We start from the raw sequence: 22984 nt of genomic DNA on the forward strand, positions 1-22984 counted from the left end.
TTCTGGGCAGTCATTTTGGGCAGAGAGGTGCAGCCTCACCACCGAGTCTGTGTCCCAGAAGGGGAGAGGGGGCGACAGAGTGATATACCACCCCTGTGCATCCAGTAGCCTGTGCTCCTCACTGCCATGCTGGAGCCTCCACATTTATTTATTGACAAATAAAATTTTCTGAATTTTAAAATATTGTGTGCAGGGACATAAGCGCCGACTCCATGGGTGCTCAGGGGCTGGTTTATTAGTATAAATAGCTAGTATATTAGTCATGCTTGGTGAACGAGAAAACGTGGGAACAAAATTACCTATGTCAAATTTGGCCTTAGGGACATGGATTTAATTAGTAAACAAAATACTAAATTGTGTCATCCACGTTTATTTCTTTGGGGACTTTTTTTAAAAATGGGGGAGAGGGAAGAAAGAAAATCATCTCTCAACTTGGCAAGATTGTATCTCATCACAACTCATCCAATGTTCCTCAACCCAAGTCAGAAGAAGCAACCTAAACTGGGAGGCTTGGTTTTGATTATGTTTTAACTTGTATTTCCTCTTTTTCCCCCGATGATCCAGGATACTTAATTTTCACTTTTGAAATTTTGAGCATAGTTATATCCTGTTCCTTTCTCACAAAGGCTGTAAGGGCTTGTCAGTTAAAATATGTTCCAAGGAGACCCATTGCTCCAGTGAGTAGTGACTTTCTTAAAGTCTCTAAGTGCTTGTAAGTTAAATTATTTTCTAAAAGGACCCCTCAAAAGAGCAGCATTAGTAATGAAACTTACTCTCTTCCCCACAGTCCACTGCCTCTGTGCCTTTACTTTCTGCTGCAATGCCTTTCAGTAATAATTCTAGCTCTGCTGAAGATGTTCCCCAGAAATTAATTATCCCAGGGATGAACAGGAATGTATTGGGGAAAAAATTAAGATTCTATCTTAAATGTATAAAATCATTCCAGGAAATATACGTTCTTTTAAGGCAGAATTTCAGCATAAGAAATGCTTAGAGCAAATATTTAATAAAAAAACCTATTCATACTTGAAGTACAAGTTATGCAAAAAAGTGACTGAATTGCTGTTTTAACAAAATTATCTGCTAATCGCGGTTTTATTAATTTAAAGTGTAAAAATCAACTACAACCTGTCCCAAGAGTGAAAAGTGCACTACAATAGTAAGTTAAAAATGACAATACATTACCCATTTTAAAAAGTCACAACAAATACAAACAGTCTTTTTTTTAAAGCACAAAAAAGCTAAAAACCTCTAACTATACGAACAACTTTCAAATACATATGCTCAGCCTCTGTGCTTTTTAAAAAAAATACCAAGCAGACATTCAAAAACAGGAAAAATTCTCAAAATCTCAGTGGTCTTAAAAAAAAAAAAAGCTTTAAAATCAGACGGTGTAAGCTTAATTAAAAAAAACACTCTTGCAGTATTACTGCAATTAAAAATGTCAAAATAAAATTACTAAAATTAATTTAGGCCGTAAAAAAATGCAATAATTGAAAAAAGCAAAAGCAAAAAAAGAGTACTAAAAAGCCCTGTGGAAAACTTTAAATGCTTATGTGACGTTCATGAGCTAAAATATTGCAGAGACAAGTCAGTTGAAAATACAGTGGTGCAGGAACGAAGTAACATCGCTTCACGTTCTTCCACAGCTTCCAAAGGCTGGAGGCTGCAATCCCCTGTCGCTAACATGGTTATTGCTCTGAAATCTCCCCCGGCCCATCAGCGAGAGGCACGTACCTGTGTCGCTCCCCAGCTCCCGTCGCAGCATCTCTAGGGGAAGGAGAGGACGGGAGAGGTGAGAATTCAGGCTCTCACATTCTTGGGGAGGTTCCCATTGGTTATTAATGGAACCGCTGTTAACTACGGGATGGTGACACAGACCGAGGCCGATAACGCAGCCGCTGCAGACAGAGCCACCCCACAGGGCGACTCCCATGGGGAAGGCGACCCGCTGAGCTGGGGCTGCGAGATGGAGCCCAGGATCAGTGACATCACTAGAGTCCCCGACTCCTCCCCAGGGCCAGGGTCGCTCTAACCAGAGGAGACGCCACCCCCAGACTCCAATTCCCCTTTGAATCCCAGCAGCACCTCCTGCAGCATGGCACTTTTCAGAGAGAAATCGCTCAGTCTCTTCTCCAGCTCCACAAACCCCGGCTCCGGCTTCCAAAAAGTCCCATCCTCCCTGCTAGGGAAAGGAGGGGTGAGAAATAGGCCTGATCCCCAGATCCTGAGCCCAGCAACCCCCAAACTCCAGGAAACCTGGATCTGAGCTTTGTAGCCCGAGATGGTCATTGTCACGGTGAGTCACCTGCCCTCAACCCTGTGCTCTCCAGAGAGATGGAAAGTGGGGAGACACTACAGCAAGGAACAGAGACATTGTTCAGGAGCTTTCTCAGGGACGCTCTGGTTCTGTGGGGTGCTGAGCCACCTCCCACGCTGGTTTACTGCAGTAACAAGGGGCACAAGCAGTGGAATTATGTGGAACAGGAGGAGACACAGACCAAAGTGTGGGCAGGTCCTACATGCTGACAGTGGCCACAGACACAGCCCAGGTCTTCAGCGGGGAATGAAACTGGGTCCTTTAATGCCAAACCCCCTGAGCCCTTCAGCTGAAGCAGTAACCCTGTGGTGTCCAGCTCATTTGGCAGAGAGGGCCATATTGCACTGTCCATTATGGTCAGTGGTCCAGGGCATCAGTTTAGGCCTCCGTGCCTTGCTCCATTCACAGCAGAACACCCACTGCTCTCCATGGCACACCCACACACAAAAAACAAGGGGAAAATCTGCCCTTCGTGTAGGAAATATAGTTTTAGTTCTTAGTATTTTGCTAAGTCTTTGTCTCTCACACTCAGTATCACTCAGGAGGAAAACAGCCCCCTTCTCAGACACCCCTGTAGGGCCCCTGCTAGTTCTTCCCTTTCTTTCCCACCCTCCTTTCTCCATTTCTCTCTTGCTTCCTTGTCCTTGTGTCTCTCCTCTGTTCTTCCCTCCCTATAGCAACCCCCTATTCCAGTGAGTCTCAAACTTTTGTACTGGTGACCCCTTTCACATAGCAAGCCTTTGAGTGCGACCCGTTATAAATTAAAAACACTTTAAAATATATTTAACACCATTATAAATGCTGGAGGCAAAGTGGAGTTTGGGGTGGAGGCTGACAGCTCATGACCACCCATGTAATAACCTGAGAGGTCCCAACCCCCAGTTTGAGAACCACTGTCCTATTCCCACCAAGCAAAGGCTTCACTCCCGCCCCGTCCCCGTTCCAGCTGCTCAGGTGATCAGCCAGGGAACGTTGAATGTTGACATCAAAGTGTCCTCACTTCAGTTGACACTCCGATGACATTAACAGGGGACAGGAGAGTTCACACTCTCTGAGCTATGGCTTCGGGCTTCGGGCAGCCCCAGCAAGGCAACGCTGTCTCCGTTTACACTGGGGAGATGCTGAGGGCCAGGCACTTACTTTAAAAAATGTGAAAGCTGAATTTCTGCACCCTCTGAATACGTGACGTGGCCACATCGGTTCAGGAGACAGGCCAGGTCGGTCCCATCGGCCCTTTGTCTAGCAGCCCTGCTGTGACCTCTTTAGCGATCAGACTGTGAACGGCTCCTCTCCTACCTGAGTCAGCCACTAGGGGAGACAGAATCACATGCTCCAAGGGCAGGGGGAAGCTTCCTATTCAGTGCAGTTATCAAACCTAATGGCCCATAAGGGGGAGCAACATGGAGCCCAGGACGTACCTGCCCCCAGTGCTCCCAGCACCCTAAAGAGGGAGAGAAAGAGAAGGCAGTCGGGGGGGGGGGGGTGTCCTTGGGTGGGGAGGCCTCCTGCGTGGGGAGGCCTCCTACTCTGCAGGAGTCAACACTGATGCCTTGGGTAGTAGGGGAATTTCAGGTTGACATTCCCAGAGCAGCTGCCACCCCCTACCAGGGACTTTCCCCTATGCAGCCCCAGCAATCCCTGCTGGCAGGTCGCCACTGTGGAAACCCTCTCCCCAGGCACTTGACAGGCAGAAGATAATCTCTACACTGAGAGTCAAATTACTACCAGTGCTGAGAGACTCAGAAGGCTCCTGGCCCCACTAAACCCATTAATCTGGTAGCAGGGGAGCCTTAGGCCTGGCTCGGGATCTCAGCATGGTGCGGGCAGGGATTTCACCCTCCAAGTGCAAATGCAGACAGAGAAAAGGTCTTGGGGCTGCAGCATCCAGGACTCCCAGGACCCATCCCTGGTGCCGCGGCCAGACTCACTATGTGACCTTGACCAGGGCTCTGCCCCTCCCTCTCTCTCACTTTCCCCATTTGTCCCATAGGGATAATGCCCCTGACCCCACTTTCTAAAGAGCTTTGGGGTCTAAGGCTGAGAAGCGCCTATAAGAACGCTGCGTATGATCATTGTGATGACAGTCTGACCTGCAGGGGTTGGCTAAGAGGCTGATGCTCCTTCTCTCCTCCCCTCTCACTGAGCAGGAAAATCTCCCAGCACAGTCTGCAGATGTCCTCATCTCTTCTGTGGACAACGGCTCTCTCTAGCTCTTCCAGCTGGGACAGCAGCCGCTGCTCCTGCTCCTCCAGAAACCCTCGCAGCTCCTGCCACTCCCAGACCATCTTCTGCCTCTCGGCTGCCATCTCTTTCTGCAACAGGGAGAGGGTGGCTCGGAAACAGGGGAACATAAAACATAAGAACAGACATACTGGGTCAGACCAATGGTCCATCTAGCCGAGTATCCTCTCTTCTGACAGTGGCCAATGCCAGGTGACTCAGAGGCAATGAACAGAACAGGTCATCATCAAGTGATCCATCCCCTGTCGCCCATTCCCAGCTTCTGGCAAACAGAGGCTAAGGACACCATCCCTGCCCATCCTGGCTAATAGCCACTGATGGACCTATCGTCCATGAACTTATCTAGTTCTTCTTTGAACCCTGTTAGTGTCTTGGCCGTCCAACATCCTCTGGCAAGGAGTTCCAGAGGTTGACTGTGTGTTGTGTGAAAAAATACTTCCTTTTCTTTCTTTTAAACTTGCTGCCTATTCATTTCACTGGTGACCCCTAGGACATGTGTAATAGGAAGGAGAAAACAACACTTCCTTATTTACTTTCGCCACACAAGTCATGACTTTATAGATCTTTACCATACCCCCCCTTCGTCGTCTCTTTTCCAAGCTGGACAGTCTCAGGCTTTGTCTACACTGGCACTTCTCTCCCGCCAACAAACAGCAGTTACACTGCGCGCCTTTTAGCAGCACGGCGGGAGCGGCATAGCCGTGTCACTAAAACTGCATAGTGTAGCCACAGCCTCAGTCTTATTAATCTCTCCTCATGCGGAAGCTGTTCCCTACCCCTCATCACTTTGTTGCTCTTTTCTGAACCTTTTCCAATTCCAATATATTTTTGTTGAGATAGGGCGACCACATCTGCACACAGTATTCAAGATGTGGACGTACCATGGACTTATACCGAGGCAATATGATATTTTCGGTCTGATTATCGCTCCCTTTCTCAATGATTCCCAACATTCTGTTCACATTTTTGACCGACGCTGCACGCTGAGTGGATGTTTCCAGGGAACTATCCACAATGACTCCAAGATCTCTTTCTTGAGTGGTAACTGCTAATTTAGACCCCATCATTTTCGGTGTATTTGATATGACCTTTTCCAATGTGCGTTACTTTGCATTTATCAACATTGAAATTCATCTGCTTGGTAACTGGGGAAAATCATAAAGGCGCCTCGGGGCGGGTGACAGAGTTATTTACCAGAACACAAGATCTCTTGCGGTGAGTGATGGGAAGTTCATTTATCCCAGGAAGAGAGGAGGGATAAGGGCTGCGATGAGCTGAACCTCACCAACAGGAGGGACACTTCCCCCCCGAACTTCATCAACTTGCACTGAGCCAAATCCTACATCTCTGCAGCCCACATTTCATCTCCTTCCTCCCCAACCCTCCTAGGAGCTAGAAAGGCTCCCCGGTCACTGTGACATGCAGACAGCCCGTGGGCAGGGGCTCTGGGCTCACACGGACTGACTCTCTCCTGCCCAGCAGCCACCCGCACCCTAAGGGCATCATGTCACCCCCGTGTCGGACCCTGCCCTCTCCCTGGGCTCCAGTGGGGACGGTTCCCTGGCTGAGGCTGGCAAGCCGGCCCTGCATTCACCGTCACTCAGGGCACCGGGATCCCAGGCAAACCTGGGCCCTGGGCACCTACCAGCAGCTCCTCGCTTTGCTGCTGCTCCTCGGCTTTGGCTGCTTCTCGCTCTTTTCCCAGAGGGGCCCGATGCTCTCGTGGGGGCTCCTGGAAGATGGGGAGAGAGGGTTAGAAACCGCTGCAAACGGCCTCCCAGCTGTCCGATTTCAGGGCCCGTCCTGCCCTGCAGAGTCAGGGGGACTCAGACTGAGAGAAGACGGTGAAACAGGGAGCGACTTTTCTAGAGAAAAGGCCACGGCAGGGCCCCAGGCTGCCGTCACCGGGATGCAGCCCAACCCCCAGCTCCCCACGTCCCCGGGGCCTCACTCACATCCCAAGCAGCCAACTTCAGACAGTCCCCCACTTTCCCCAGCTCCAAGCCCCAATGCTCCCGCAGGGCCGGATCTGAACATGGAGCCCCCCAAGCATCCCCCAATCGCCAGCTCTGACACCCCCCCCCCCCGTAAATCGACTGGCCTCAAACTCCCAGCTGTAAGCCACCCCACCATTCCCAGCACCAGACACTCCTCCCACCCCACAGCTCGGGCTCTGATCCCCCCCCAGCTGCCCCCATCCCCTCCTGGGCTCCCAGTGCCTCCTGCAGCTCCCGGCCCAGCCTCTGCCGGGCTCCACCCCACCGGCCCTGCAGCAGGGGCTGCTCCGCCCCAGCCGGCCCGGGACACTCGCCCCCCGCAGCCCCAGGCAGCCCCTCTCCAGCCGCGGGGAGCTCGGGACCCAGGCAGGGGGCGAACCAGGCAGCCGGGCCCGGACCCTCCCCGCAGGAGCGTGTCGGCCCCACGCGTGTCTCCGCCCCCCGCGGCCCACCCGCGCCCTGCCCCGCTCCGCGCTGCCCCGCGGGCTGCAGGGCTGGAGCAGCCTCCGCGCTGCCCCCGGCCCCGGCCATGGCCCCGCTGCAAACACACAAAGGTTCCCCGGGCTGCAGGGGCAGGAAGGGGCGGCTCCACCCTGGGCCTGGACCTGCCCCACCAGGCCCCTCGCAGGGTGTTTGTGACACTCGGGGAATCGGGGAACCCCCCCTTAGCCTGGGGGGGGGCAGGCAGGAGACCGGCTGGATCTTACCCCCAGAAAAGCAAGGGGAAGGGGCTGTTTTTGCTGAATCGTTAGACTAAGGAGACCCCGGCTGGGAGTGCAGCGCTCGCATTTCAGTTCAGCTTTGGAGACTTGGCACAAGACATGTAGAATCCCCTTCCTAGAAAGCGCCTAAATCCCATGGCCGCAGCTCTCCAGTGCCCGGCTTGTGAGCTGCACTGCGAAGAGTTCCTGCAGGAAACTTCCCCCACGCAGCAGAGTGGCGCAGCGGAAGCGTGCTGGGCCCATAACCCAGAGGTCGATGGATCGAAACCATCCTCTGCTAGCTTGGTTTTATTCCATTCAGCCTGCCTTTCTTTCTCCCACATGGGAAACAGGAACAAATTCTCTCCCTCTTTACCCTTCCACAGCGCTTAAAGGAAGGAATAAAGGCCCAGCAGCTCCCTAGCGCACAGAGTCCCCTCCCGTAAGGAGAGAGATGTGCAATGATGGGCTCTGGCTCAGGGTTGTCAGGTTTATAGAACTTTTGGTGGTGCCCAGAACAGGTCCAAGTCCTGCCCGCCCCCCACCCGCCTAAGGCTCTGGGAGGGAGTTTGGGTGCAGGAGGGGGTGCAAGCTCTGGGAGGGAGTTTGGGTGCTGGGTGTGGGCTCTGGGCTGGGGCAGGGATGCAGGAGGGGGTGCGGGCTCTGGCAGGGAGTGTGGGTGCATGAGGTGCAAGCTCTGGGCTGGGGCAGAGGGTTGGGGGGCAGAGGGCAGACCCTGGGATGGAGTTTGTGTGCAGGCTCTGGGCTGGGGCTGGGACAGGGTGTTGGGGTGCAGGGGAGGGTGTTGGCAGGCTCTGGGAGGGAATTTGGGTACATGAGGTGCGGGCTCTGGGCTGGGGCAGGGGGTTGGGGTGGCAGACCCTGGGAGGGAGTTTGGGAGCAGGTTCTGGGCTGGGGCAGGGGGTTGGGGGGCCGACCCTGGGAGGGAGTTTGGGTGCAGGCTCTGGGCTGGGGCAGGGGGTTGGGGGGCAGGGGGAGGAGGTGGCGGGCTCTGGGAGGGAGTTTGGGTGTGGGCGGCGTGCGGGATCTGGCCTGGGGCACAGGATTGGGGTGTGGCACTTATCTTGGGCAGCTCCTGAAAGTGACCTGCACCCCCATCTGGCATCAGCTCCTAGGTGGGCCGGGCAGGGGGGTCTCCGGGCACCACTACCCGCAGACACCACCCCTGCCGCAGTTGCAATGGCAGTGTTGGTTGGTGCTCAGGGTGTGGGCAGCGGGTGAGAGACACCCCCCCGCAGGGGCTGCAGGGACGTGCCAGACACTCCTGTGACTGGTGCGGAGCGAGGATGGGCAGGAAGCCGCTTTCGCCCCCCTGCGCTGCTGGTAGTGGCGGCGGGGGGCCCCCGGGCCCCTTTAAATCACCCAGGGCCAGCTCCTCAGGTGGCCCTGGGGACAGCCACACCAGCCGCTGCTGGAACGGCCCCGGGCAGCTGGCTCTGGGGACTGCCTAAGCGGCGGAAAATGTGGCTGTCCCCAGAGACCGACTGAGCAGCGGTCCTGGGGGTGGCAGGCGCAGCCACAACTCGGTGGCTCCTGGCAGCTGTCCCAGGGCAGCCAGAGTTGCAGCGGCCCCCAGGGATTCCCCCCCAGCAGTGGCCAGAGTGACAGTGGGTGCCTGGGGCTTCCCCCTCCCCAGCGGCACAGTGGGCTCCCCGGGGCTTCCCCCCCACAGCAGCTGTTGCTATGGGCCCTCCACTTTCCCCCCCACCAAGATTCAAACAGAGGTAATTACGGTATAGGTTGGAGGTCATGATTTTTTGTTTCTTGCCCATGACCTCTCCATGACTTTTACTAAAAATACCCAGGATTAAATCGTAGCCTTAACTATGATTCCAGTCACAGGATTTCTTTTGCAGCAGGGTCTTTTTTCCTGGAAGAGCAGGGTGGTATTTCCTGGACAGAGGCAGCCTGATTCATATTCTGCAAGCCATCTGCAAGATTCAAACTTTATTCTTGGGCGAATTCGGTGCCAATGCACACGCGCAGAATTCATGTCCCCCACAGATTTCTTTGCTTCCCTGCAGAAAAATGACTTTCTGATGGCCAAGCAAAGGGCGGACACAAGAGTGGTCATGCACCCCTCCTGAACAGTTCTGGGCAGTCATTTTGGGCAGAGAGGTGCAGCCTCACCACCGAGTCTGTGTCCCAGAAGGGGAGAGGGGGCGACAGAGTGATATACCACCCCTGTGCATCCAGTAGCCTGTGCTCCTCACTGCCATGCTGGAGCCTCCACATTTATTTATTGACAAATAAAATTTTCTGAATTTTAAAATATTGTGTGCAGGGACATAAGCGCCGACTCCATGGGTGCTCAGGGGCTGGTTTATTAGTATAAATAGCTAGTATATTAGTCATGCTTGGTGAACGAGAAAACGTGGGAACAAAATTACCTATGTCAAATTTGGCCTTAGGGACATGGATTTAATTAGTAAACAAAATACTAAATTGTGTCATCCACGTTTATTTCTTTGGGGACTTTTTTTAAAAATGGGGGAGAGGGAAGAAAGAAAATCATCTCTCAACTTGGCAAGATTGTATCTCATCACAACTCATCCAATGTTCCTCAACCCAAGTCAGAAGAAGCAACCTAAACTGGGAGGCTTGGTTTTGATTATGTTTTAACTTGTATTTCCTCTTTTTCCCCCGATGATCCAGGATACTTAATTTTCACTTTTGAAATTTTGAGCATAGTTATATCCTGTTCCTTTCTCACAAAGGCTGTAAGGGCTTGTCAGTTAAAATATGTTCCAAGGAGACCCATTGCTCCAGTGAGTAGTGACTTTCTTAAAGTCTCTAAGTGCTTGTAAGTTAAATTATTTTCTAAAAGGACCCCTCAAAAGAGCAGCATTAGTAATGAAACTTACTCTCTTCCCCACAGTCCACTGCCTCTGTGCCTTTACTTTCTGCTGCAATGCCTTTCAGTAATAATTCTAGCTCTGCTGAAGATGTTCCCCAGAAATTAATTATCCCAGGGATGAACAGGAATGTATTGGGGAAAAAATTAAGATTCTATCTTAAATGTATAAAATCATTCCAGGAAATATACGTTCTTTTAAGGCAGAATTTCAGCATAAGAAATGCTTAGAGCAAATATTTAATAAAAAAACCTATTCATACTTGAAGTACAAGTTATGCAAAAAAGTGACTGAATTGCTGTTTTAACAAAATTATCTGCTAATCGCGGTTTTATTAATTTAAAGTGTAAAAATCAACTACAACCTGTCCCAAGAGTGAAAAGTGCACTACAATAGTAAGTTAAAAATGACAATACATTACCCATTTTAAAAAGTCACAACAAATACAAACAGTCTTTTTTTTAAAGCACAAAAAAGCTAAAAACCTCTAACTATACGAACAACTTTCAAATACATATGCTCAGCCTCTGTGCTTTTTAAAAAAAATACCAAGCAGACATTCAAAAACAGGAAAAATTCTCAAAATCTCAGTGGTCTTAAAAAAAAAAAAAGCTTTAAAATCAGACGGTGTAAGCTTAATTAAAAAAAACACTCTTGCAGTATTACTGCAATTAAAAATGTCAAAATAAAATTACTAAAATTAATTTAGGCCGTAAAAAAATGCAATAATTGAAAAAAGCAAAAGCAAAAAAAGAGTACTAAAAAGCCCTGTGGAAAACTTTAAATGCTTATGTGACGTTCATGAGCTAAAATATTGCAGAGACAAGTCAGTTGAAAATACAGTGGTGCAGGAACGAAGTAACATCGCTTCACGTTCTTCCACAGCTTCCAAAGGCTGGAGGCTGCAATCCCCTGTCGCTAACATGGTTATTGCTCTGAAATCTCCCCCGGCCCATCAGCGAGAGGCACGTACCTGTGTCGCTCCCCAGCTCCCGTCGCAGCATCTCTAGGGGAAGGAGAGGACGGGAGAGGTGAGAATTCAGGCTCTCACATTCTTGGGGAGGTTCCCATTGGTTATTAATGGAACCGCTGTTAACTACGGGATGGTGACACAGACCGAGGCCGATAACGCAGCCGCTGCAGACAGAGCCACCCCACAGGGCGACTCCCATGGGGAAGGCGACCCGCTGAGCTGGGGCTGCGAGATGGAGCCCAGGATCAGTGACATCACTAGAGTCCCCGACTCCTCCCCAGGGCCAGGGTCGCTCTAACCAGAGGAGACGCCACCCCCAGACTCCAATTCCCCTTTGAATCCCAGCAGCACCTCCTGCAGCATGGCACTTTTCAGAGAGAAATCGCTCAGTCTCTTCTCCAGCTCCACAAACCCCGGCTCCGGCTTCCAAAAAGTCCCATCCTCCCTGCTAGGGAAAGGAGGGGTGAGAAATAGGCCTGATCCCCAGATCCTGAGCCCAGCAACCCCCAAACTCCAGGAAACCTGGATCTGAGCTTTGTAGCCCGAGATGGTCATTGTCACGGTGAGTCACCTGCCCTCAACCCTGTGCTCTCCAGAGAGATGGAAAGTGGGGAGACACTACAGCAAGGAACAGAGACATTGTTCAGGAGCTTTCTCAGGGACGCTCTGGTTCTGTGGGGTGCTGAGCCACCTCCCACGCTGGTTTACTGCAGTAACAAGGGGCACAAGCAGTGGAATTATGTGGAACAGGAGGAGACACAGACCAAAGTGTGGGCAGGTCCTACATGCTGACAGTGGCCACAGACACAGCCCAGGTCTTCAGCGGGGAATGAAACTGGGTCCTTTAATGCCAAACCCCCTGAGCCCTTCAGCTGAAGCAGTAACCCTGTGGTGTCCAGCTCATTTGGCAGAGAGGGCCATATTGCACTGTCCATTATGGTCAGTGGTCCAGGGCATCAGTTTAGGCCTCCGTGCCTTGCTCCATTCACAGCAGAACACCCACTGCTCTCCATGGCACACCCACACACAAAAAACAAGGGGAAAATCTGCCCTTCGTGTAGGAAATATAGTTTTAGTTCTTAGTATTTTGCTAAGTCTTTGTCTCTCACACTCAGTATCACTCAGGAGGAAAACAGCCCCCTTCTCAGACACCCCTGTAGGGCCCCTGCTAGTTCTTCCCTTTCTTTCCCACCCTCCTTTCTCCATTTCTCTCTTGCTTCCTTGTCCTTGTGTCTCTCCTCTGTTCTTCCCTCCCTATAGCAACCCCCTATTCCAGTGAGTCTCAAACTTTTGTACTGGTGACCCCTTTCACATAGCAAGCCTTTGAGTGCGACCCGTTATAAATTAAAAACACTTTAAAATATATTTAACACCATTATAAATGCTGGAGGCAAAGTGGAGTTTGGGGTGGAGGCTGACAGCTCATGACCACCCATGTAATAACCTGAGAGGTCCCAACCCCCAGTTTGAGAACCACTGTCCTATTCCCACCAAGCAAAGGCTTCACTCCCGCCCCGTCCCCGTTCCAGCTGCTCAGGTGATCAGCCAGGGAACGTTGAATGTTGACATCAAAGTGTCCTCACTTCAGTTGACACTCCGATGACATTAACAGGGGACAGGAGAGTTCACACTCTCTGAGCTATGGCTTCGGGCTTCGGGCAGCCCCAGCAAGGCAACGCTGTCTCCGTTTACACTGGGGAGATGCTGAGGGCCAGGCACTTACTTTAAAAAATGTGAAAGCTGAATTTCTGCACCCTCTGAATACGTGACGTGGCCACATCGGTTCAGGAGACAGGCCAGGTCGGTCCCATCGGCCCTTTGTCTAGCAGCCCTGCTGTGACCTCTTTAGCGATCAGACTGTGAACGGCTCCTCTCCTACCTGAGTCAGCCACTAGGGGAGACAGAATCACATGCTCCAAGGGCAGGGGGAAGCTTCCTATTCAGTGCAGTTATCAAACCTAATGGCCCATAAGGGGGAGCAACATGGAGCCCAGGACGTACCTGCCCCCAGTGCTCCCAGCACCCTAAAGAGGGAGAGAAAGAGAAGGCAGTCGGGGGGGGGGGGGTGTCCTTGGGTGGGGAGGCCTCCTGCGTGGGGAGGCCTCCTACTCTGCAGGAGTCAACACTGATGCCTTGGGTAGTAGGGGAATTTCAGGTTGACATTCCCAGAGCAGCTGCCACCCCCTACCAGGGACTTTCCCCTATGCAGCCCCAGCAATCCCTGCTGGCAGGTCGCCACTGTGGAAACCCTCTCCCCAGGCACTTGACAGGCAGAAGATAATCTCTACACTGAGAGTCAAATTACTACCAGTGCTGAGAGACTCAGAAGGCTCCTGGCCCCACTAAACCCATTAATCTGGTAGCAGGGGAGCCTTAGGCCTGGCTCGGGATCTCAGCATGGTGCGGGCAGGGATTTCACCCTCCAAGTGCAAATGCAGACAGAGAAAAGGTCTTGGGGCTGCAGCATCCAGGACTCCCAGGACCCATCCCTGGTGCCGCGGCCAGACTCACTATGTGACCTTGACCAGGGCTCTGCCCCTCCCTCTCTCTCACTTTCCCCATTTGTCCCATAGGGATAATGCCCCTGACCCCACTTTCTAAAGAGCTTTGGGGTCTAAGGCTGAGAAGCGCCTATAAGAACGCTGCGTATGATCATTGTGATGACAGTCTGACCTGCAGGGGTTGGCTAAGAGGCTGATGCTCCTTCTCTCCTCCCCTCTCACTGAGCAGGAAAATCTCCCAGCACAGTCTGCAGATGTCCTCATCTCTTCTGTGGACAACGGCTCTCTCTAGCTCTTCCAGCTGGGACAGCAGCCGCTGCTCCTGCTCCTCCAGAAACCCTCGCAGCTCCTGCCACTCCCAGACCATCTTCTGCCTCTCGGCTGCCATCTCTTTCTGCAACAGGGAGAGGGTGGCTCGGAAACAGGGGAACATAAAACATAAGAACAGACATACTGGGTCAGACCAATGGTCCATCTAGCCGAGTATCCTCTCTTCTGACAGTGGCCAATGCCAGGTGACTCAGAGGCAATGAACAGAACAGGTCATCATCAAGTGATCCATCCCCTGTCGCCCATTCCCAGCTTCTGGCAAACAGAGGCTAAGGACACCATCCCTGCCCATCCTGGCTAATAGCCACTGATGGACCTATCGTCCATGAACTTATCTAGTTCTTCTTTGAACCCTGTTAGTGTCTTGGCCGTCCAACATCCTCTGGCAAGGAGTTCCAGAGGTTGACTGTGTGTTGTGTGAAAAAATACTTCCTTTTCTTTCTTTTAAACTTGCTGCCTATTCATTTCACTGGTGACCCCTAGGACATGTGTAATAGGAAGGAGAAAACAACACTTCCTTATTTACTTTCGCCACACAAGTCATGACTTTATAGATCTTTACCATACCCCCCCTTCGTCGTCTCTTTTCCAAGCTGGACAGTCTCAGGCTTTGTCTACACTGGCACTTCTCTCCCGCCAACAAACAGCAGTTACACTGCGCGCCTTTTAGCAGCACGGCGGGAGCGGCATAGCCGTGTCACTAAAACTGCATAGTGTAGCCACAGCCTCAGTCTTATTAATCTCTCCTCATGCGGAAGCTGTTCCCTACCCCTCATCACTTTGTTGCTCTTTTCTGAACCTTTTCCAATTCCAATATATTTTTGTTGAGATAGGGCGACCACATCTGCACACAGTATTCAAGATGTGGACGTACCATGGACTTATACCGAGGCAATATGATATTTTCGGTCTGATTATCGCTCCCTTTCTCAATGATTCCCAACATTCTGTTCACATTTTTGACCGACGCTGCACGCTGAGTGGATGTTTCCAGGGAACTATCCACAATGACTCCAAGATCTCTTTCTTGAGTGGTAACTGCTAATTTAGACCCCATCATTTTCGGTGTATTTGATATGACCTTTTCCAATGTGCGTTACTTTGCATTTATCAACATTGAAATTCATCTGCTTGGTAACTGGGGAAAATCATAAAGGCGCCTCGGGGCGGGTGACAGAGTTATTTACCAGAACACAAGATCTCTTGCGGTGAGTGATGGGAAGTTCATTTATCCCAGGAAGAGAGGAGGGATAAGGGCTGCGATGAGCTGAACCTCACCAACAGGAGGGACACTTCCCCCCCGAACTTCATCAACTTGCACTGAGCCAAATCCTACATCTCTGCAGCCCACATTTCATCTCCTTCCTCCCCAACCCTCCTAGGAGCTAGAAAGGCTCCCCGGTCACTGTGACATGCAGACAGCCCGTGGGCAGGGGCTCTGGGCTCACACGGACTGACTCTCTCCTGCCCAGCAGCCACCCGCACCCTAAGGGCATCATGTCACCCCCGTGTCGGACCCTGCCCTCTCCCTGGGCTCCAGTGGGGACGGTTCCCTGGCTGAGGCTGGCAGGCCGGCCCTGCATTCACCGTCACTCAGGGCACCGGGATCCCAGGCAAACCTGGGCCCTGGGCACCTACCAGCAGCTCCTCGCTTTGCTGCTGCTCCTCGGCTTTGGCTGCTTCTCGCTCTTTTCCCAGAGGGGCCCGATGCTCTCGTGGGGGCTCCTGGAAGATGGGGAGAGAGGGTTAGAAACCGCTGCAAACGGCCTCCCAGCTGTCCGATTTCAGGGCCCGTCCTGCCCTGCAGAGTCAGGGGGACTCAGACTGAGAGGAGACGGTGAAACGGAGCGACTTTTGCAGAGAAAAGGCCACGGCAGGGCCCCAGGCTGCCGTCACCGGGGTGCAGCCCAACCCCCAGCTCCCCACGTCCCCGGGGCCTCACTCACATCCCAAGCAGCCAACTTCAGACAGTCCCCCACTTTCCCCAGCTCCAAGCCCCAATGCTCCCGCAGGGCCGGATCTGAACATGGAGCCCCCCAAGCATCCCCCAATCGCCAGCTCTGCCCCCCCCCCCCCCGTAAATCGACTGGCCCCAAACTCCCAGCTCTAAGCCACCCCACCATCCCCAGCATCAGACACTCCTCCCACCCCACAGCTCCGGCTCTGATCCCCCCCCAGCTGCCCCCATCCCCTCCTGGGCTCCCAGCGCCTCCTGCAGTTCCCGGCCCAGCCTCTGCCGGGCTCCACCCCACCGGCCCCGCAGCAGGGGCTGCTCCGCCCCAGCCGGCCCGGGACACTCGCCCCCCGCAGCCCCAGGCAGCCCCTCTCCGGCCGCAGGGAGCTCGGGACCCAGGCAGGGGGCGAACCAGGCAGCCGGGCCCGGACCCTCCCCGCAGGAGCGTGTCGGCCCCACGCGTGTCTCCGCCCCCCGCGGCCCACCCGCGCCCTGCCCCGCTCCGCGCTGCCCCGCGGGCTGCAGGGCTGGAGCAGCCTCCGCGCTGCCCCCGGCCCCGGCCATGGCCCCGCTGCAAACACACAAAGGTTCCCCGGGCTGGGGGGGCAGGAAGGGGCGGCTCCTCCCCGGGCCTGGCCCTGCCCCACCGGGCCCCTCGCAGGGTGTTTGTGACACTCGGGGAATCGGGGAACCCCCCCTTAGCCTGGGGGGGGGCAGGCAGGAGACCGGCTGGATCTTACCCCCAGAAAAGCAAGGGGAAGGGGCTGTTTTTGCTGAATCGTTAGACTAAGGAGACCCCGGCTGGGAGTGCAGCGCTCGCATTTCAGTTCAGCTTTGGAGACTTGGCACAAGACATGTGGAATCCCCTTCCTAGAAAGCGCCTAAATCCCATGGCCGCAGCTCTCCAGTGCCCGGCTTGTGAGCTGCACTGCGAAGAGTTCCTGCAGGAAACTTCCCCCACGCAGCAGAGTGGCGCAGCGGAAGCGTGCTGGGCCCATAACCCAGAGGTCGATGGATCGAAACCATCCTCTGCTAGCTTGGTTTTATTCCATTCAGCCTGCCTTTGTTTCTCCCACATGGGAAACAGGAACAAATTCTCTCCCTCTTTACCCTTCCACAGCGCTTAAAGGAAGGAATAAAGGCCCAGCAGCTCCCTAGCGCACAGAGTCCCCTCCCGTAAGGAGAGAGATGTGCAATGATGGGCTCTGGCTCAGGGTTGTCAGGTTTATAGAACTTTTGGTGGTGCCCAGAACAGGTCCAAGTCCTGCCCGCCCCCCACCCGCCTAAGGCTCTGGGAGGGAGTTTGGGTGCAGGAGGGGGTGCAAGCTCTGGGAGGGAGTTTGTGTGCTGGGTGTGGGCTCTGGGCTGGGGCTGGGATGCAGGAGGGGGTGCGGGCTCTGGCAGGGAGTGTGGGTGGATGAGGTGCAAGCTCTGGGCTGGGGCAGAGGGTTGGGGGGCAGAGGGCAGACCCTGGGATGGAGTTTGTGTGCAGGCTCTGGGCTGGGGCTGGGACAGGGTGTTGGGGTGTAGGGGGGTTGTTGGCAGGCTCTGGGAGGGAATTTGGGTGCATGAGGTGCGGGCTCTGGGCTGGGGCAGGGGGTTGGGGGGCAGACCCTGGGAGGGAGTTTGGGTGCAGGCTCTGGGCTGGGGCAGGTGGTTGGGGGGCAGGGGGAGGCGGTGGCGGGCTCTGGGAGTTTGGGTGCAGGAGGGGGTGCAAGCTCTGGGAGGGAGTTTGGGTGCTGGGTGTGGGCTCTGGGCTGGGGCAGGGATGCAGGAGGGGGTGCGGGCTCTGGCAGGGAGTGTGGGTGGATGAGGTGCAAGCTCTGGGCTGGGGCAGAGGGTTGGGGGGCAGAGGGCAGACCCTGGGATGGAGTTTGTGTGCAGGCTCTGGGCTGGGGCTGGGACAGGGTGTTGGGGTGCAGGGGGGCTGTTGGCAGGCTCTGGGAGGGAATTTGGGTGCATGAGGTGCGGGCTCTGGGCTGGGGCAGGGGGTTGGGGGGCAGACCCTGGGAGGGAGTTTGGGTGCAGGCTCTGGGCTGGGGCAGGGGGTTGGGGGGCAGGGGGAGGCGGTGGCGGGCTCTGGGAGTTTGGGTGCAGGAGGGGGTGCAAGCTCTGGGAGGGAGTTTGGGTGCTGGGTGTGGGCTCTGGGCTGGGGCAGGGATGCAGGAGGGGGTGCGGGCTCTGGCAGGGAGTGTGGGTGGATGAGGTGCAAGCTCTGGGCTGGGGCAGAGGGTTGGGGGGCAGAGGGCAGACCCTGGGATGGAGTTTGTGTGCAGGCTCTGGGCTGGGGCTGGGACAGGGTGTTGGGGTGCAGGGGGGCTGTTGGCAGGCTCTGGGAGGGAATTTGGGTGCATGAGGTGCGGGCTCTGGGCTGGGGCAGGGGGTTGGGGGGCAGACCCTGGGAGGGAGTTTGGGTGCAGGCTCTGGGCTGGGGCAGGTGGTTGGGGGGCAGGGGGAGGCGGTGGCGGGCTCTGGGAGTTTGGGTGCAGGAGGGGGTGCAAGCTCTGGGAGGGAGTTTGGGTGCTGGGTGTGGGCTCTGGGCTGGGGCAGGGATGCAGGAGGGGGTGCGGGCTCTGGCAGGGAGTGTGGGTGGATGAGGTGCAAGCTCTGGGCTGGGGCAGAGGGTTGGGGGGCAGAGGGCAGACCCTGGGATGGAGTTTGTGTGCAGGCTCTGGGCTGGGCCTGGGACAGGGTGTTGGGGTGCAGGGGGGGTGTTGGCAGGCTCTGGGGGGGACTTTGGCTGCATGAGGTGCAGGCTCTGGGCTGGGCCAGGGGGTTGAGGGGCAGACCCTGGGAGGGAGTTTGGGAGCAGGCTCTGGGCTGGGGCAGGGGGGTGGGGGGCAGGAGGAGGCGGTGGCGGGCTCTGGGAGGGAGATTGGGTGTGGGCGGGGTGCGGGATCTGGCCTGGGGCACAGGATTGGGGTGTGGCACTTATCTTGGGCAGCTCCTGAAAGTGACCTGCACCCCCATCTGGCATCAGCTCCTAGGTGGGGCGGGCAGGGGGGTCTCTGGGCACCACTACCCGCAGACACCACCCCTGCCGCAGTTCCAATGGCAGTGTTGGTTGGTGCTCAGGGTGTGGGCAGCGGGTGAGAGACACCCCCCCGCAGGGGCTGCAGGGACGTGCCAGACACTCCTGTGACTGGTGCAGAGCGAGGATGGGCAGGAAGCCGCTTTCGCCCCCCTGCGCTGCTGGTAGTGGCGGCGGGGGGCCCCCGGGCCCCTTTAAATCACCCAGGGCCAGCTCCTCAGGTGGCCCTGGGGACAGCCACACCAGCCGCTGCTGGAACGGCCCCGGGCAGCTGGCTCTGGGGACTGCCTAAGCGGCGGACAATGTGGCTGTCCCCAGGGACCGACTGAGCAGCGGTCCTGGGGGTGGCAGGCGCAGCCACAACTCGGTGGCTCCTGGCAGCTGTCCCAGGGCAGCCAGAGCTGCAGCGGCCCCCAGGGATTCCCCCCCAGCAGTGGACAGAGTGACAGTGGGCGCCTGGGGCTTCCCCCTCCCCAGCGGCACAGTGGGCTCCCCGGGGCTTCCCCCCCACAGCAGCTGTTGCTATGGGCCCTCCACCTTCCCCCCCACCAAGATTCAAACAGGGGTAATTATGGTATAGGTTGGAGGTCATGATTTTTTGTTTCTTGCCCATGACCTCTCCATGACTTTTACTAAAAATACCCAGGATTAAATCGTAGCCTTAACTATGATTCCTTAACTATGAGTCACAGGATTTCTTTTGCAGCAGGGTCCTTTTTCCTGGAAGAGCAGGGTGGTATTTCCTGGACAGAGGCAGCCTGATTCATATTCTGCAAGCCATCTGCAAGATTTAAACTTTACTCTTGGGGGAATTCGGTGCCAATGCACACACGCAGAATTCATGTCCCCCACAGATTTCTTTGCTTCCCTGCAGAAAAATGACTTTCTGATGGGGAAGCAAATGGAGGACACAAGAGTGGTCATGCACCCCTCCTGAACAGTTCTGGGCAGTCATTTTGGGCAGAGAGGTGCAGCCTCACCACCGAGTCTGTGTCCCAGAAGGGGAGAGGGGGCTACAGGGTGATATACCACCCCTGTGCATCCAGTAGCCTGTGCTCCTCACTGCCATGCTGGAGCCTCCACATTTATTTATTGACAAATAAAATGTTCTGAATTTTAAAATATTGTGTGCAGGGACATAAGCGCCGACTCCATGGGTGCCCAGGGGCTGGAGCACCTGTGGGGAAAAATTAGTGGGTGCTCTGCACCGACCAGCAGCCAAGCGCCCACCTTGCCCCACCTTACCTCCGTCTCTGCCACCTCCCCTGAGGGCACTGCATCCCCGCTCCTCTGCCTGCCTCCCAGTGAATGCCACTGCCAAACAGCTGTAACAAGCTCGGGGAGGGAGTGGGGAGGAGCAGGAATGTGGTGCGCTCAGGAGAGGAGGCAGGGAAGAGGTGGGGCCGGGGCAGGGATTTGGGGAAGGAGTCGGAATAGGGGCGGGCAGGGGGTGGAGCTGGGGAGGGGGCTTTGGGGAAGGGGTTGGAATGACAGTGGGAGGGGGCAGGGCAGAGGTGGAGTCAGGGCGGGGCTGGGGGCAGAGGGGGGTCAAGCACCCACCAGTGCCAGTAGAAGTCAGCGCCTATGCTCAGGGAACCTCTTTGGATTGTCACTGCTTGGTTAACCATCACACCGATGGTTAGAGAGAGTGTCAAGCCCTACTGCAATGTGGGGATGGGGGACGGGGTCGGGTCATACACATTGAGACTGCATGCTCCCCCAGTTACAAACCACTGCTGAGTTCCCATTTAGGACATTAGCCTTTGCTGACAAGTTTTCTCTGTGTTCTTTTTTTTATCTCACGCTGCTAGTTAGAAGGATCAGTATTGATTTTTTTTTTCAAAAATATACACCCCCTAAACCTGCTTTTAGCAATCAGCATAATTTAGTGTCACCTTATTTTTGCCTGTTCCAGTACAAAAGAAGAGGCTTTTGTGGTTTTCCTGACTCAGAGAATGAAAATGAACATAGAATCATAGAATCATAGAATATCAGGGTTGGAAGGGACCCCAGAAGGTCATCTAGTCCAACCCCCTGCTCGAAGCAGGACCAATTCCCAGTTAAATCATCCCAGCCAGGGCTTTGTCAAGCCTGACCTTAAAAAACATGCGTCGGTCCGCACTGCTGTGGATCGTTATCGAGAGGAACCCGTCGTTGGCATTGGTAGTGTAGACATCGCCACAGACTCGGTGCTTGCCAGTGGGGAAGTGTCGCCTCTAGAGATACCCAGGGCTGGTGTGGAATCGTCCCAGGCTACTGGGTCGGGGCTCGAGCAGGGTCTGTGTGGTGTTGTTGAAAAGGAACCCCTAGATATTGAACCCGGGCCGTGTCGGTGCGGACTCCAACTGGCAGAAGGGTTGCAGAAAGAAGCAGCGGGGAGGGGAGGCGCACCAGTGCATTTATGCAATTATTCAGTGAGGCAGGGGCCTGGCAGGAAGATAATACCTGTGCAAGTGTCTTTGGCAGAGAGGGGGATTTGTGAGGTCCTTGGCACTGGAGATACAGGCCAGGGATGGGGCAGTAAATGGAGCGGGGCAGATTTGGGAGTTGGGAACCCCTCTCCCCAGGTATTTCCCCCGCAGGCTTTTTTCAGTGTCCCTCTCTCCTCTTTCCCTGTGTAACCCAGTGGTTCTCAAACTTTTTGAATTGGTGACCCCGTTCACAAAGCAAGGCACCCAGTGCGACCCCCCGCCCCACTTATAAATTCAAAACACATTTTTTATATTTAACGTTATTTTAAATGCTTAATGTATACCCTAAAAAGAAAAAGGAGGACTTGTGGCACCTTAGAGACTAACCAATTTACTTGAGCATAAGTTTCGTGAGCTACAGCTCACTTCATCCGATGCATACTGTGGAAAAGACAGATGTTTTTATACACACAGACCATGAAAAAATGGGTGATTATCACGACAAAAGGTTTTCTCTCCCCCCAGCCCACTCTCCTGCTGGTAATAGCTTATGTAAAGTGATCACTCTCCTTACAATGTGTATGATAATCGAGGTGGGCCATTTCCAGCACAAATCCAGGTTTTCTCCCTCCCCCCCCCCACAAACCCACTCTCCTGCTGGTAATAGCTTATGTAAAGTGATCACTCTCCTTACAATGTGTATCACATTGTAAGGAGAGTGGTCACTTTAGATAAGCTATTACCAGCAGGAGAGTGGGTTTGTTGGGGGGGGTTGTTGGGGGGCCCGGCTCAGCAGAGCCCGGGGCTGTCCGGGGGGGGGGGGCGAGTCCCCAGCCCGGGGGGGGCTGCCGGGCACAGGAAGGGGCTGGCGCCGCCGGGAGCGGTGGGTGCCGGGAGGAAGGAGGCCGGAGGTGGGGAGAACAAAGACCCGAGAGCGCCGGAGCCCGCGGGGGCCGCTGCTCCGAGCCCGGCCGCTGCTGCTCCGCGGGGAGCCGGGGGCTGAGCGGGCTCGGGGCGGGGGGCCCGGCCGGGGCCGCCTCCCCCGGCGAGAAGCCCCCGGGCGCTGCTGGCGGCGGCTCCCGAGCGGAGACTCCAGGTGAGAGAGACCCTGGGGCCGGGCGGGGCCCGGACTCTGCGCCGCGCCCGGCCCCGCCCCGGCCCCGGGCGCCCGGGGGCCCAGAGCCGCTGCCAGCCTCCAGGCCGGAAGGGAGCCGCCTGTCAGCCAGTCTGGCCGCTCCCCCGGCCTCTGCGGTGCCCCCTGATCCCCCTGCTGCAGGAGCGTGCTGCCCTGGGGACGGTGTCGGGGGAATCCCCCCCGAAGGGGCTCCTTTGATCCTGGTCTTTTCCAGTGTTTCATTCACCCTCTGTTGCTGGGAGGGTTTGAACATGTCTCCATGGGTTTAGTCCTGGTTGGGGGTGGGGAGCTGGGAGCGGGGGACAGGAGCAAGGTCTGTGCTGCATGATGGGGGCTGATCATGTTCCCAGCCAGTAGCGTAGCGAAGGGGGGAGCGGGACAGCAGCCGCTCCCCCACCGAGCACAAGTGGCACCTTTAAAATTTTTGGGCACCTTTTGGAATTTTTACTCACCTGGCAGCGCTCCGGGTCTTCGGTGGCGAGTCAGGCGGCGCTAGGGGTCTTCAGTGGCTCTT

At 55.2% G+C, this 22984-nt stretch overlaps 1 protein-coding gene, 1 long non-coding RNA gene and 2 other non-coding genes across 6 annotated transcripts in view; 2 read left to right on the forward strand and 2 right to left on the reverse strand.

Annotated features, from left to right (window-relative positions):
- The window catches only part of LOC141978983 (zinc finger protein 565-like), a 72233-nt gene extending 65876 nt beyond the window's left edge, over positions 1 to 6357 (reverse strand). Inside the window, exons 1-3 of one of the 2 annotated variants that reach the window (XM_074941423.1) lie at positions 6207 to 6357; positions 4411 to 4632; positions 1738 to 1770 (exon numbers count right to left, since the gene is read on the reverse strand). In XM_074941423.1, coding sequence (XP_074797524.1) covers positions 1738 to 1770; positions 4411 to 4502 — 125 coding nt within the window. In that variant the 5' untranslated portion in view covers positions 4503 to 4632; positions 6207 to 6357. The remainder of the gene's footprint in view (positions 1 to 1737; positions 1771 to 4410; positions 4633 to 6206) is intronic. The other variant, XM_074941425.1, reaches the window with a different exon arrangement.
- A 1131-nt stretch (positions 6358 to 7488) lies between these two features.
- Positions 7489 to 7560, forward strand: TRNAM-CAU (transfer RNA methionine (anticodon CAU)). Its single transcript has one exon. It is a non-coding gene; the product is annotated as a tRNA-Met (tRNA).
- Positions 7561 to 10437: 2877 nt separating this feature from the next.
- On the reverse strand, positions 10438 to 15924 carry LOC141978996 (uncharacterized). 2 transcript variants are annotated; one of them, XR_012636456.1, is made up of 4 exons: positions 15578 to 15924; positions 13782 to 14003; positions 12832 to 12999; positions 10438 to 11553 (listed from the first exon to the last, which is right to left on the reverse strand). It is a non-coding gene; the product is annotated as an uncharacterized LOC141978996 (long non-coding RNA). The 2 variants fall into 2 exon arrangements; XR_012636457.1 differs by having other exon boundaries at positions 10438 to 11556.
- Positions 15925 to 16856: 932 nt separating this feature from the next.
- Positions 16857 to 16928, forward strand: TRNAM-CAU (transfer RNA methionine (anticodon CAU)). The gene has a single exon. It is a non-coding gene; the product is annotated as a tRNA-Met (tRNA).
- Positions 16929 to 22984: the final 6056 nt, after the last annotated feature.

This window comes from Natator depressus, chromosome 28 (assembly GCF_965152275.1).
Source record: "Natator depressus isolate rNatDep1 chromosome 28, rNatDep2.hap1, whole genome shotgun sequence".
Lineage (NCBI taxonomy): Eukaryota > Metazoa > Chordata > Testudines > Cheloniidae > Natator > Natator depressus.